This window comes from Ranitomeya imitator, chromosome 6 (genome assembly GCF_032444005.1).
Source record: "Ranitomeya imitator isolate aRanImi1 chromosome 6, aRanImi1.pri, whole genome shotgun sequence".
Taxonomy (NCBI): domain Eukaryota; kingdom Metazoa; phylum Chordata; class Amphibia; order Anura; family Dendrobatidae; genus Ranitomeya; species Ranitomeya imitator.
Window position 1 is genome coordinate 555277392 of NC_091287.1, and position 15425 is coordinate 555292816.

At 47.9% G+C, this 15425-nt stretch overlaps 1 protein-coding gene across 2 annotated transcripts in view; it reads left to right on the forward strand.

The window, feature by feature from the left end:
* Positions 1–15425, forward strand: part of LOC138643166 (adhesion G protein-coupled receptor B1-like) — a 572016-nt gene that overhangs the window by 288156 nt on the left and 268435 nt on the right. For both annotated transcript variants that reach the window (XM_069731992.1, XM_069731993.1), the window contains exon 14: positions 163–238. In XM_069731992.1, the coding sequence (XP_069588093.1) occupies positions 163–238 (76 nt within the window). The remainder of the gene's footprint in view (positions 1–162; positions 239–15425) is intronic.

Consider the following 15425-nt stretch of genomic DNA (forward strand, 5'->3'; position numbering starts at 1 on the left):
AACCTTTTTCCATGAATTATTCATGCACCCCCAAAAATCTCTGTCAGCCAAGTAAAAGCGTGTTAGGCCATGGATGAGCTGGTGGGCCGAGCTTTGTGATGATGTGCCTGCAGCTCCCGGCTTTGTCTCCATTAATGTTTTTCCTCTTTTGCTTTTCTTTAGATACAGATGACTCTTCCATGTTCGTTATCGGGTCCGTGCTCTACAGGAATCTGGGCGGCATTCTCAGCGTACAACGGTAATCCAGATCACTGTCCACCTCCAGCTCTGTCTTATAGGTTGTGAATTAGGATAACATGTGGGGGGGGGGATGTTGTTACAGAATGTGACCCCATGTACCCAAATGTACACGGTCGGCGTACAATGTCATCTGTCTCTGGCAGCAAAGACACCAGGATGAACAAAGGAAGTGGGGACGAGACTTTGTCCCTCTACGGGAAGTGGGTGTGGGTCTATGTCCCTCTGCGGGAAGTGGGTGTGGGTCTACGTCCCTCTACGGGAAGTGAGAGTTGGTCTATGTCCCTCTACGGGAAGTGGGTGTGGGTCTATGTCCCTCTACAGGAAGTGGGTGTGGGTCTATGTCCCTCTACAGGAAGTGGGTGTGGGTCTATGTCCCTCTACAGGAAGTGGGAGTTGGTCTATGTCCCTCCACAGGAAGTGGGTGTGGGTCTATGTCCCTCTACGGGAAGTGGGAGTGGGTCTATGTCCCTCTACGGGAAGTGGGTGTAAGTATATGTCCCTCTACGGGAAGTGGGAGTTGGTCTATGTCCCTCTATGGGAAGTGGGTGTGGGTCTATGTCCCTCTACAGGATGTGGGTCTATGTCCCTCTACAGGAAGTGGGTGTGGGTCTATGTCCCTCTACAGGAAGTGGGTGTGGGTTTATTTCCCTCTACAGGAAGTGGGAGTTGGTCTATGTCCCTCTACAGGAAGTGGGTGTGGGTCTATGTCCCTCTACAGGAAGTGGGAGTTGGTCTATGTCCCTCTACAGGAAGTGGGTGTGGGTCTATGTCCCTCTACGGAAAGTGGGAGTGGGTCTATGTCCCTCTGCGGGAAGTGGGTGTGGGTCTATGTCCCTCTACGGGAAGTGGGAGTTGGTCTATGTCCCTCTACGGGAAGTGGGAGTTGGTCTATGTCCCTCTATGGGAAGTGGGTGTAGGTCTATGTCCCTCTACAGGATGTGGGTCTATGTCCCTCTACAGGAAGTGGGTGTGGGTCTATGTCCCTCTACAGGAAGTGGGTGTGGGTCTATGTCCCTCTACAGGAAGTGGGTGTGGGTCTATGTCCCTCTACGGGAAGTGGGAGTGGGTCTATGTCCCTCTACGGGAAGTGGGTGTGGGTCTATGTCCCTCTACAGGAAGTGGGTGTGGGTCTTTCTGTCATTCCCCCACTCACAGTATGAAGTCTCCACAGTACATTACCCCACTCACAGTATGAAGTCTCCACAGTACATTACCCCACGCACAGTATGATGTACATACAGTGCATTCCCCCACACAGTATGATGCCCCCACAGTGCATTCCCCCACATACAGTATGATGTCCCAATAGTACATTCCTCCGCACACAGTATGATGTCCCCACAACACATTCCCCCACACACAGTATGATGTCCCCCAGTACATTCCCCCACTCACAGTATGATGTCCCCACAGTACTTTCCCCCACACACAGTATGATGTCCCCACAGTACATTCCCCCACACACAGTATGATGTCCCCACAGTACATTCCCCCACACACAGTATGAAGTCTCCACAGTACATTTCCCCACGCACAGTATGATGCCCCCACAGTACAATTCCCCCACACAAAGTATGATGTCCCCACAGTACATTCCCCACACACACAGTATGATGTCCCCATAGTACATTCCTCCGCACACAGTATGATGTCCCCACAGCACATTCCCCCACACACAGTATGATGTCCCCACAGCACATTCCCCCACACACAGTATGATGTCGCCCAGTATATTCCTCCACACACAGTATGATGACCCCACAGTACATTCCCCCACACACAGTATGATGTCCCCACAGTACATTCCCCCACACACAGTATGATGTCCCCACAGCACATTCCCCCACACACAGTATGATGTGCCTATATTACATTCCCCCACACACAGTATGATGTCTCCACAGTACATTCCCCCACACACAGTATGATGTCCCCACAGTAAATTCCCCCACACACAGTATGATGTCCCCACAGTACATTTCCCCACACACAGTATGCTGTCCCCACAGTACATTCCCCCACACACAGTATGATGTCCCCACAGTACATTCCCCCACACACAGTATGATGTCCCCACAGTACATTTCCCCTACAAACAGTATGATGTCACCACAGTACATTCCTCCACACACAGTATGATGTCCCCACCGTACATTCCCCCACACACAGTATGATGTCCCCACAGTACATTCCCCCACACACAGTATGATGTCCCCACAGTACATTCCCCCACACAGAGTATGATGTCCTCACAGTACATTTCCCCCACACACAGTATGATGTCACCACAGTACATTCCTCCACACACAGTATGATGTCCCTACCGTACATTCCCCCACACACAGTATGATGTCCCCACCGTACATTCCCCCACACACAGTATGATGTCCCCACAGCACATTCTCCCACACACACAGTATGATGCCCCCACAGTACATTCCCCAACACACAGTATGATGTCCCCACCGTACATTCCCCCACACACAGTATGATGTCCCCACAGTACATTCCCCCACACACAGTATGATGTCCCCACAGTACATTCCCCCACACACAGTATGATGTCCCCACAGTACATTCTCCCACACACAGTATGATGCCCCCAAAGTACATTCCCCCACACACAGTATGATGTCCCCACAGTACATTCTCCCACACACACAGTATGATGCCCCCACAGTACATTCCCCCACACACAGTATGATGTCCCCACAGTACATTCTCCCACACACACAGTATGATGCCCCCACAGTACATTCCCCCACACACAGTATGATGTCCCCACAGTACATTCCCCCACACACAGTATGATGTCCCCACAGTACATTCCCCCACAAACAGTATGATGTCCCCACAGTACATTCCCCCACACACAGTATGATGCCCCCACAGTACATTCCCCCACACACAGTATGATGTCCCCACAGTACATTCTCCCACACACACAGTATGCTGTCTCCACAGCACATTCCCCCACACACAGTATGATGTCCCCACAGTACATTTCCCCACACACAGTATGATGTCCCCACAGTACATTTCCCCACACACAGTATGATGTCCCCACAGTACATTCCCCCACACACAGTATATTTCCCCACACACAGTATGATATCCCCACGGTACATTCCCCCCACACACAGTATGATGTCCCCACAGTACATTCCCCCACACAGAGTATGATGTCCCCACAGTACATTCCCTCACACACAGTATGATGTCCCCACAGTACATTCCCTCACACACAGTATGATGTCCCCACAGTACATTCCCCCACACACAGTATGATGTCCCCACAGTACATTTCCCCACACATTTTTGTACTCCTACAGTCCCACACACAGTATGAGGACCTTGTAACCCACACAGTAGCATGCCCCCTCCACACTTGATGCCCTCACACCCTCCACACAGTAGGATATCCCAACAGTACAGCCCGCCATACACTATGATGACCCTGAAGCCCCCCAGTTTGATGCCTCCACATCTCACCATATAATATCATGATGACCCCCCAGTGCTCCACAAGTAATTACTGACAATATTTAAAAAAAACTATGCTCCTCTGCCCAGTTCCTAAGGCGCGCTGCTTTGCCTGTCCTGCTGCCGACCGTTCCCTGTTAGACTGTCCCTTCCATCTCCATCTTGAGTGTGGAGATAGTTGGGAAAGGCTCTAAGTGGCAAGTGGTAGGTCTTGGCGGTAAGCCGCTGGTCTCTGCAGGATGTGGGGGCACATTTTTTTTCCTTTACAGGAAGTGGGGGCAGGGCTTTTTGGTTCTACGATAAGTGGAGTTGGGTCTTTAGCGTTCTGGAGGAGTTGGCCTTTATTTCTTTAGCGGAAGTGATGCCGTGTCTTTGTTTCTCTGCGAAAAGCTTTTGTCCTATTGCGGGGTCATCTTTTTCCTACCGACTTTTATGCCTCTTAATCTCCAAACCGTCATGAGAGCGGCTCGGACTTTTAGGTCAGGACAGGCAGACCATGATATAACTGCCTGATCGGAGGTCCCAGCTCCTATCATGCTGATAAGGATTCGTAACATTTCTAAACCTGTTAGACACTTAAATAGTCCCTGGCGGTGTTTCCTATAAGCACCCGACCCATTCCCATTCTTCGCTTCCTCCCACCCTTCTTGCGCTGGTTGTGCGGTGGTCTGCCCTTATGGGAACATTATTAACCTTTAGAGCAATTTGTACGTTTTACGGAAAACCTTAAAAGATCTATTGCTCCTATTATTTGCTCTTGTCTAATTATTCCATAATTAATCAATTTTCTAATGTTGGGATTTAGATCTAATCGTAAATCTGGATTTTTTGTCTAAATTAATTTGTAACATTGTATCAGTTAGTGAGTTCTGCTCCTCCTGGAATGTAACAATGTATCAGTTAGTGAGTTCTGCTCCTCCTGGAATGTAACAATGTATCAGGTTGTGAGTTCTGCTGGTCCTGTAATGTAACAATGTATCAGTCAGTGAGTCCTGCTGGTCTTGTAATGTAACATTGTATCAGTTTGTGAGTTCCACTCCTCCTGGAATGTAACAATGTATCAGGTTGTGAGTCCCTGTCGTCCTGTAATGTAACAATGTATCAGTGAGTGAGTTTGCTGATCCTGTAATGTAACAATGTATCAGTTTGTGAGTTCCGCTCATCCTGTAATGTAACAATGTATCAGGTTGTGAGTTCCGCTGGTCCTGTAATGTAACAATGTATCAGGTTGTGAGTTCCTGTCGTCCTGTAATGTAACAATGTATCAGGTTGTGAGTTCCGCTCGTCCTGTAATGTAACAATGTATCAGGTTGTGAGTTCTGCTCGACCATTAATGTAACAATGTATCAGGTTGTGAGTTCCTGTCGTCCTGTAATGTAACAATGTATCAGGTTGTGAGTTCCGCTCCTCCTGGAATGTAACAATGTATCAGGTTGTGAGTTCCTGTCGTCCTGTAATGTAACAATGTATCAGGTTGTGAGTTCTGCTCGACCATTAATGTAACAATGTATCAGGTTGTGAGTTCCTGTCGTCCTGTAATGTAACAATGTATCAGGTTGTGAGTTCCGCTGGTCCTGTAATGTAACAATGTATCAGGTTGTGAGTTCCGCTCGTCCTGTAATGTAACAATGTATCAGGTTGTGAGTTCTGCTGGTCCTGTAATGTAACAATGTATCAGGTTGTGAGTTCCTGTCGTCTTGTAATGTAACAATGTATCAGGTTGTGAGTTCCTGTCGTCCTGTAATGTAATAATGTATCAGGTTGTGAGTTCCTGTCGTCCTGTAATGTAACAATGCATCAGGTTGTGAGTTCCTGTCGTCCTGTAATGTAATAATGTATCAGGTTGTGAGTTCCGCTCGTCCTGGAATGTAACAATGTATCAGGTTGTGAGTTCCTGTCGTCCTGTAATGTAACAATGCATCAGGTTGTGAGTTCCTGTCGTCCTGTAATGTAACAATGTATCAGGTTGTGAGTTCCGCTCGTCCTGGAATGTAACAATGTATCAGGTTGTGAGTTCCTGTCGTCCTGTAATGTAACAATGTATCAGGTTGTGAGTTCCACTCGTCCTGTAATGTAACAATGTATCAGGTTGTGAGTTCCTGTCGTCCTGTAATGTAACAATGTATCAGGTTGTGAGTTCCGCTCATCCTGTAATGCAACAATGTATCAGGTTGTGAGTTCCTGTCGTCCTGTAATGTAACAATGTATCAGGTTGTGAGTTCCTGTCGTCCTGTAATGTAACAATGTATCAGTCAGTGAGTCCTGCTGGTCTTGTAATGTAACATTGTATCAGTTTGTGAGTTCCACTCCTCCTGGAATGTAACAATGTATCAGGTTGTGAGTCCCTGTCGTCCTGTAATGTAACAATGTATCAGTGAGTGAGTTTGCTGATCCTGTAATGTAACAATGTATCAGGTTGTGAGTTCCGCTCGTCCTGTAATGTAACAATGTATCAGGTTGTGAGTTCCGCTCATCCTGTAATGCAACAATGTATCAGGTTGTGAGTTCCTGTCGTCCTGTAATGTAACAATGTATCAGGTTGTGAGTTCCTGTCGTCCTGTAATGTAATAATGTATCAGGTTGTGAGTTCCTGTCGTCCTGTAATGTAACAATGTATCAGGTTGTGAGTTCCGCTCGTCCTGTAATGTAACAATGTATCAGGTTGTGAGTTCCTGTCGTCCTGTAATGTAATAATGTATCAGGTTGTGAGTTCCGCTCGTCCTGTAATGTAACAATGTATCAGGTTGTGAGTTCCGCTCGTCCTGTAATGTAACAATGTATCAGGTTGTGAGTTCCGCTCGTCCTGTAATGTAACAATGTATCAGGTTGTGAGTTCCGCTCGTCCTGTAATGTAACAATGTATCAGGTTGTGAGTTCCTGTCGTCCTGTAATGTAACAATGTATCAGGTTGTGAGTTCCGCTCGTCCTGTAATGTAACAATGTATCAGGTTGTGAGTTCCGCTCGTCCTGTAATGTAACAATGTATCAGGTTGTGAGTTCCTGTCGTCCTGTAATGTAACAATGTATCAGGTTGTGAGTTCCGCTGGTCCTGTAATGTAACAATGTATCAGGTTGTGAGTTCCGCTCGTCCTGTAATGTAACAATGTATCAGGTTGTGAGTTCCGCTCGTCCTGTAATGTAACAATGTATCAGGTTGTGAGTTCCTGTCATCCTGTAATGTAACAATGTATCAGGTTGTGAGTTCCACTGGTCCTGTAATGTAACAATGTATCAGGTTGTGAGTTCCGCTCGTCCTGTAATGTAACAATGTATCAGGTTGTGAGTTCCGCTCGTCCTGTAATGTAACAATGTATCAGGTTGTGAGTTCCGCTCGTCCTGTAATGTAACAATGTATCAGGTTGTGAGTTCCGCTCGTCCTGTAATGTAACAATGTATCAGGTTGTGAGTTCCGCTCGTCCTGTAATGTAACAATGTATCAGGTTGTGAGTTCCTGTCGTCCTGTAATGTAACAATGTATCAGGTTGTGAGTTCCACTGGTCCTGTAATGTAACAATGTATCAGGTTGTGAGTTCCGCTCGTCCTGTAATGTAACAATGTATCAGGTTGTGAGTTCCGCTCGTCCTGTAATGTAACAATGTATCAGGTTGTGAGTTCCGCTCGTCCTGTAATGTAACAATGTATCAGGTTGTGAGTTCCGCTCGTCCTGTAATGTAACAATGTATCAGGTTGTGAGTTCCGCTCGTCCTGTAATGTAACAATGTATCAGGTTGTGAGTTCCGCTCGTCCTGTAATGTAACAATGTATCAGGTTGTGAGTTCCGCTCGTCCTGTAATGTAACAATGTATCAGGTTGTGAGTTCCGCTCGTCCTGTAATGTAACAATGTATCAGGTTGTGAGTTCCGCTCGTCCTGTAATGTAACAATGTATCAGGTTGTGAGTTCCGCTCGTCCTGTAATGTAACAATGTATCAGGTTGTGAGTTCCGCTCGTCCTGTAATGTAACAATGTATCAGGTTGTGAGTTCCGCTCGTCCTGTAATGTAACAATGTATCAGGTTGTGAGTTCCGCTCGTCCTGTAATGTAACAATGTATCAGGTTGTGAGTTCCGCTCGTCCTGTAATGTAACAATGTATCAGGTTGTGAGTTCCGCTCGTCCTGTAATGTAACAATGTATCAGGTTGTGAGTTCCGCTCGTCCTGTAATGTAACAATGTATCCATCGGACGAGTTTCCGCCCGATCGCCGCACTGCTGTATCCGCCCGTGACTCGTTCTCCGTGCAGACGTCAGGCCATAGAACACGTCTTCTTCATCTCCGTTTGGACCAAATGGACTGTGAAATAAGACGACCACCGAGATGTTTACTGTGTGTCTCGGTGAAATATTCTGTCATCATCGGCCCGAGGCTCGGACTCTGCAGTTACGTTTGTCTTCTGATCGTGGCGGAAATGGTGAATGCCGGGGGAATCGGCACCGTCCTCTCCGCAGATCTGCGGCAATTGACCATTATCTTTGGGATAGCCACAGGGGCCAATGTAGCCCCCCGTCATATCTCAGATCATGGCAACGTAGATGGTTTATGGAGGCCGGCTGCGCGGTGGGCAGTGAGGCAGGGCGTGAAGCATCCGCAGGCTCCGTCCGGAATCTGTTCTGCACTGATTGCTCGGAGTACGTCTTTGTTCCACGCCGCTCCATTTTCTTCCCAGCCGCTCGCATTAAACACACGGACGTCCCTTCCCTCCTCCTTACAAAGTCCAATTAGCAAAGCGAGATTGAAAAGGGTTGTTAGACACATCGAAAGCATTTCCAGGGAGCAAATAAAGCCGCCATCTAATATAATAGGTTTTACTCGCGCCGTACATGGCAGTCAGACTCCGACAGATTGCGGAAGCCAAGAATTTATAATTGGAATTTAATTATTTTGCTACCATCTAAAATCACAAACATAGGCTCTATTAAAGGGGCCGTACAGGATTAGAAACATATTAAAAAAAAAAAAAAACTAGAAACAGCGCCACCCCTGCCTATGGGTTGCATGTGGTATTGCAGCTCAGCAGGGAGCTGTTTTTTTTTTAAATTTATTTATTTTGTACTTTTTTTTTAATAAAGTGTCCTGGATTCAGGATTATATCTCTTGTTCTAAAGCAGAACTAACAGCCTGCCTGGGACTCATAAGGCAAAACCACATTAGAGAGGGTCACAAATGTAAGTTAAGGGGTTAAGGATCCTCCTTAGAAGCCTTCAAAACAGAGGCTGCGATGTGTGATATCTACAGAATATCAACAAATAACGACAATGGCAATAGTGGCACTTCCAGGGTCAATATGCAAGACAGACCTTAGACTTTACTAATAGACCACACCCCTTTTCACTATGCCACTCCCACTTGCCAAACTATTTTGGCAAAATATTTTCAACATATTTTGGTGCATACAGTGCCTCAGGGTCTCATTGCTGCCAGGCTGTCCAGGTCTCAGTGCTGTCAGGCTGTCCGGGTCTCAGTGCTGCCAGGCTGTGCGTGTCTCAGTGCTGCCAGGCTGTCTGGGTCTCAGTGCTGCCAGGCTGTCTGGGTCTCAGTGCTGCCAGGCTGTCTGGGTCTCAGTGCTGCCAGGCTGTCTGGGTCTCAGTGCTGCCAGGCTGTGCGTGTCTCAGTGCTGCCAGGCTGTCTGGGTCTCAGTGCTGCCAGGCTGTCTGGGTCTCAGTGCTGCCAGGCTGTCCGTGTCTCAGTGCTGCCAGGCTGTCCGTGTCTCAGTACAGCCCAGGCTGTCTGTGTCTTAGTGCTGCCAGGCTGTCCGGGTCTCAGTGCTGCCAGGCTGTCCGTGTCTCAGTGCTGCCAGGCTGTCCGTGTCTCAGTACAGCCCAGGCTGTCTGTGTCTTAGTGCTGCCAGGCTGTCCGGGTCTCAGTGCTGCCAGGCTGTCTGGGTCTCAGTGCTGCCAGGCTGTCTGTGTCTCAGTGCTGCCAGGCTGTCCGGGTCTCAGTGCTGCCAGGCTGTCCGTGTCTCAGTACAGCCCAGGCTGTCTGTGTCTTAGTGTTGCCAGGCTGTCCGGGTCTCAGTGCTGCCAGGCTGTCTGGGTCTCAGTGCTGCCAGGCTGTCTGGGTCTCAGTGCTGCCAGGCTGTCAGGGTCTCAGTGCTGCCAGGCTGTCCATGCATCAGTGCTGCCAGGCTGTCCGGGTCTCAGTGCTGCCAGGCTGTCCGGGTCTCAGTGCTGCCAGGCTGTCCATGTCTCAGTGCTGCCAGGCTGTCTGGGTCTCAGTGCTGCCAGGCTGTCCGTGTCTCAATGCTGCCAGGCTGTCCGTGTCTCAGTGCTGCCAGGCTGTCCGTGTCTCATTATAGCCCAGGCTGTCCGTTTCTCAGTGCTGCCAGGCTGTCCGGGTCTCAGTATAGCCCAGGCTGTCCGTGTCTCAGTGCTGCCAGGCTGTCCGGGTCTCAGTGCTGCCAGGCTGTCTGTGTCTCAGTGCTGCCAGGCTGTCCGTGTCTCAGTGCTGCCAGGCTGTCCGTGTCTCATTATAGCCCAGGCTGTCCGTGTCTCAGTGCTGCCAGGCTGTCTGGGTTCTCAGTACAGCCCAAGCTGGTGTCAGTCTCACCAGTGCCGTGTTAGCCTCAGATGACTCCATGGAGCGCGCCGAGGATTGGCTGCTCTGCTTCCCATCCATTGAGGCATGGGCCACACACGCAGCAGCGTGCCACCATTAGTTATGCCTCAGTCATATCACAACGATTGTGCCGGTCTCACAAGTCAGTGGATGGGCGGAGCACGTCTCCCTGCATGCAGCACTGACAGCGGAGCACCATTAACCAGGGCAGTGCCACCAGTGCAGAGCGACGAGTGCGGTGCCACCAGTGCAAATCTGCCAGTGCGGTGCCACCAGTGCGTAGCTGCCAATTCGGTGCCACCAGTACATAGCCGACAGTGTGGTGCCACCATTGCTCCCATTATAGCATTTCACACTAATTCCAGTTGCCAATAGCGCTGACATTATACCACTTATAATAAATATAAAAAAATCCCATAGGATAATAATTGCATAATCGGATCCTGAGACCTGGCCCTCCATTACATACTCCATGCTTGAAAGCCGCAGAAATAGCAAAATTGCAGGGATTAGATTTCTGCTAGACATGACAGTCATCTTCACGACGGTTTATCCGATTATTCAGTATAATGGGACTGGCTGGAGCAGCTGGGGCTCGGGCTGAAATGGCCACATGTGTAAAGTGACAAGAATCGCCATTAGTGTAATTAAGGGCCCAGGCGGTGCTGGAATTTCTCCACTTGAAAGTCAAAATTTTGCACAAACTTTCTACTTTTGTTGGAATTTAGGATTTAGGCCTCCGGGCGCCAACACTTCACATTGTCTGCTTCACTAAGGCTATGTGCGCACTTTGAGCATTTGCTTGCAGACATTTCTGCAAGGTTTCTGCATCTCTTGCTAGGAAAAACTCTGCTGCAAAAAACGTGCGTTTTTGTATGCGTTTTTTGCATGGGTTTTTATACAGCAATGAAGGTTTTTTTTTAGCTAAATAAAGATATTTAGAAAAAAAGTATTGTGATGTAATTTCTTGGCTCAGCACCACCTATTTCATGCTGATGCAGTGTGGCATCAGGGTAAAGGGATTAGGGCAGCAGGAGTCATTGACACCTAGCTCTAGGCTTAGTAATGAAAAGGTGTCAGTCCGACACCCTCATTACTAAGCCGATAAGTAAACACAAACACATAAACACACACATTGTCACCAGCCTATGTAGGAGCATTAACAGAGTGAACCTACATAGGCTGTAACCAGACAGCAACTGTAAATTTTAAAGAAAAAAAAAAGAAAATAAACTTGTGTGGGCTCCTGCGTAATATTAATAACCAGCAGAGGGAAAGCCAATGGCTGGGGGCAAATATTTATAGCCTGGGTAGGCGGTAATACCCATGGAGCTTCCCAGGCTAATAATATCAGCTCACAGCTGTATACTTAGCCTTTACTGGCTATTAAGCATTTTACCGCAGGTCACCGCTGCCGGGTCAGGCTAGTTTCACATTTGCGTTAAAAAACGCAGCGTTTTTAACGCAAACGCATGTGGTGCAAAAAACGCATGTAAACGCGTTCAAACGCTGCGTTTTTTAGACTCATGCGTTTTTGCATGTGGTAAGAAAAACGCAGCGTTTTGACGCGTTTACATGCGTTTTTTCCTGCGTTTGCGTTTTTGAAATGCATGATAAGTGTGTGACAGATGCCAATCATCAAAATCAACTAGAAAACCCACTATAAACAGAAATAGTTAGGGTTAGGATCCCTAGGGTTAGGATCCCTAGTAACCCTAGGAATCCTAACCCTAACCCTAGGGATCCTAACTCTAACCCTAACCCTAAGGATCCTGTTGTGAATTCTGTGGCCAAGCTCCCTCCTGTGGTCGTGAGTGGTACTGCGGCTGGTTCTGTCTATAAGCTTCCTTTGGTGGATGAGAGTGGTACTGCGGCTTCTGAGTTTCCTTCCTCAGGTGATGAGGTTAAGTCGTTAGGTGCTGCTCTATTTAACTCCACCTGGTGCTTTGATCCTGGCCTCCAGTCAATGTTCTAGTATTGGTCTTGCTTCCTCCTGGATCGTTCCTGTGGCCTGTCTATCCTGCATAAGCTAAGTTCTGCTTATGTTATTTTTGTTTGCTATATTTTCTGTCCAGCTTGCTATATTGGTTTTTCTTGCTTGCTGGAAGCTCTGAGACGCAGAGGGAGCACCTCCGTACCGTTAGTCGGTGCGGAGGGTCTTTTTGCCCCTCTGCGTGGTTGTTTGTAGGTTTTTGTGTTGACCGCAAAGCTATCTTTCCTATCCTCGGTCTATTCAGTAAGTCGGGCCTCACTTTGCTAAATCTATTTCATCTCTGTGTTTGTATTTCATCTTTACTCACAGTCATTATATGTGGGGGGCTGCCTTTTCCTTTGGGGAATTTCTCTGAGGCAAGGTAGGCTTATTTTTCTATCTTCAGGGCTAGTTAGTTTCTCAGGCTGTGCCGAGTTGCATAGGGAGCGTTAGGCGCAATCCACGGCTACCTCTAGTGTGGTGTGATAGGATTAGGGATTGCGGTCAGCAGAGTTTCCACGTCTCAGAGCTCGTCATATGTTTTTTGTATATGTCAGGTCACTTTGTATGCTCTGAACTTCAAGGTCCATTGTGGTTCTGAATTACCTGTTTATAACAGGATCCTAACCCTAACTCTAACCATAACCCTAACCCTAGGGATCCTAACCCTAACTCTAACCCTAACCCTAGGGATCCTAACCCTAACTCTAACCCTAACCCTAGGGATCCTAACCCTAACTCTAACCCTAACCCTAGGGATCCTAACCCTAACCCTAACCCTAGGGATCCTAACCCTAACCCTTAGGGTTAGGGTTAGGATCCCTAGAATTAGGGTTAGGGTTAGGATCCCTTGGGTTACTAGGGATCCTAACCCTAACCCTAGGGATAGGGTTAGGATCCCTAGGGTTAGGGTTAGGGTTGGGGGGTGGCTTATCAGTGTGTATTCTTGTGTTTTTCTATTGAAACGCATGCAAACGCATGTGCTTAAAAATGCATGCGTTTACATAGACAGCAATGCGTTTTTTTGCCGCAAAAAAATGCATGCGTTTTTTGCGGCAAAAAAACGCCGCTAGAAATTACTACAGGTTGCATTTCCGCAACAAAACGCAAGCATAGAAACGACGCATGCGTTGGCAAAACGCATGCAAAAAAATGCATGCATATTTAATGTTAAAGGGAACCTGTCACCTGAATTTGGCGGGACTAGTTTTGGGTCATATGGGCGGAGTTTTTGGGTGTTTGATTCACCCTTTCCTTACCCGCTGGCTGCATGCTGGCTGCAATATTGGATTGAAGTTCATTATCTGTCCTCCATAGTACACGCCTGCATAAGGCAAGATTGCTTTGCGCAGGCGTGTTCTATGGAGGACAGAGAATGAACTTCAATCCAATATTGCAGCCAGCATGCAGCCAGCGGGTAAGGAAAGGGTGAATCAAACACCCGAAAACTCCGCCCATATGACCCAAAACCAGTCCCGCCAAATTCAGGTGACAGAGTCCCTTTAAGTGTAGAAAAAAAAAACGCATGCGTTTTTTTGCGCTAAAACACAGCGGCAAAAAACACAAATGTGAAACCAGCCTCACACTGACATCTGACAGCATGATCCTGCAGCGATCTGACCAACAGAATGCGGTAACGTTACTGCGGCTGACAGTCACTGCTGCTGGATCACGCTGACATCTCTGATCGACGGTCTTACCGGCGGTAGCATTACCGCCGATAAGAACCACCACGCCAGTGTTTCCCACGCTGTCACACAAATGACACCGTGGGAAACACCATAGAAAGACGGTAAAAGGCAAACAAAAACTCAGCAAATCCACAAACATTTTTATACCTGCGCTTTTGTTGCAGATTTGACTGACTCAATTGAAGTCATTGGGTCAAAAACACTAAAAATCTGCACAAAGAATTGACATGCTGCAGAAAAAAACACACTGCAAATACTCAAAAGAAAAATACTGATCATGTGCGCAGCACTTCACAATTGTCATTGAATTACCTTGCATAAAGATTCCATAGCATTTTTGGACCATTTCCACATGGAAGAAAACGCATCAAAAACGCATCGTGTGCACATAGCCTAAGGCTTATCACAGGTTTTGGGAAAGAGCGCAGCTCCAGCCAATGCTGAAACATTTGTGGTCTTGTAGAATGGGTGCAGTAAACATATCTGATGATGGCACAAAAGAGTGGACCCTCAGGGCAAAGGGGATGCACTTTATATTGCACTCAGAGATATCTGAAATGGTAAGTCAGTGATCTGAGATAGTAAGTCAGTGATCTGTGATAGTAAAGCAGAGATCTGGTGTAGTGTGTCAGTGATCTTGTGTAGTGTGTCAGTGATCTGATGTAGTAAGTCAGTGATCTGAGATGGCGAGTCGGGGATCTGAGATGGCGAGTCAGGGATCCGAGATGTTGAGTCAGGGATCTGAGATGGCGAGTCAGGGATCTGAGATGGCGAGTCAGGGATCTGAGATGGCGAGTCAGGGATCTGAGATGTTGAGTCAGGGATCTGAGATGGCGAGTCAGGGATCTGAGATGTTGAGTCAGGGATCTGAGATGTTGAGTCAGGGATCTGAGATGTTGAGTCAGGGATCTGAGATGTTGAGTCAGGGATCTGAGATGGCGAGTCAGGGATCTGAGATGGCGAGTCAGGGATCTGAGATGGCGAGTCAGGGATCTGAGATGGCGAGTCAGGGATCTGAGATGGCGAGTCAGGGATCTGAGATGGCGAGTCATGGATCTGAGATGTTGAGTCAGGGATCTGAGATGTTGAGTCAGGGATCTGAGATGTTGAGTCAGGGATCTGAGAAGGCGAGTCAGGGATCTGAGAAGGCGAGTCAGGGATCTGAGAAGGCGAGTCAGGGATCTGAGATGTTGAGTCAGGGATCTGAGATGTTGAGTCAGGGATCTGAGATGTTGAGTCAGGGATCTGAGATGTTGAGTCAGGGATCTGAGATGTTGAGTCAGGGATCTGAGATGTTGAGTCAGGGATCTGAGATGTTGAGTCAGGGATCTGAGATGTTGAGTCAGGGATCTGAGATGTTGAGTCAGGGATCCGAGATGTTGAGTCAGGGATCCGAGATGGCGAGTCAGGGATCCGAGATGGCGAGTCAGGGATCCGAGATGGCGAGTCAGGGATCCGAGATGGCGAGTCAGGGATCCGAGATGGC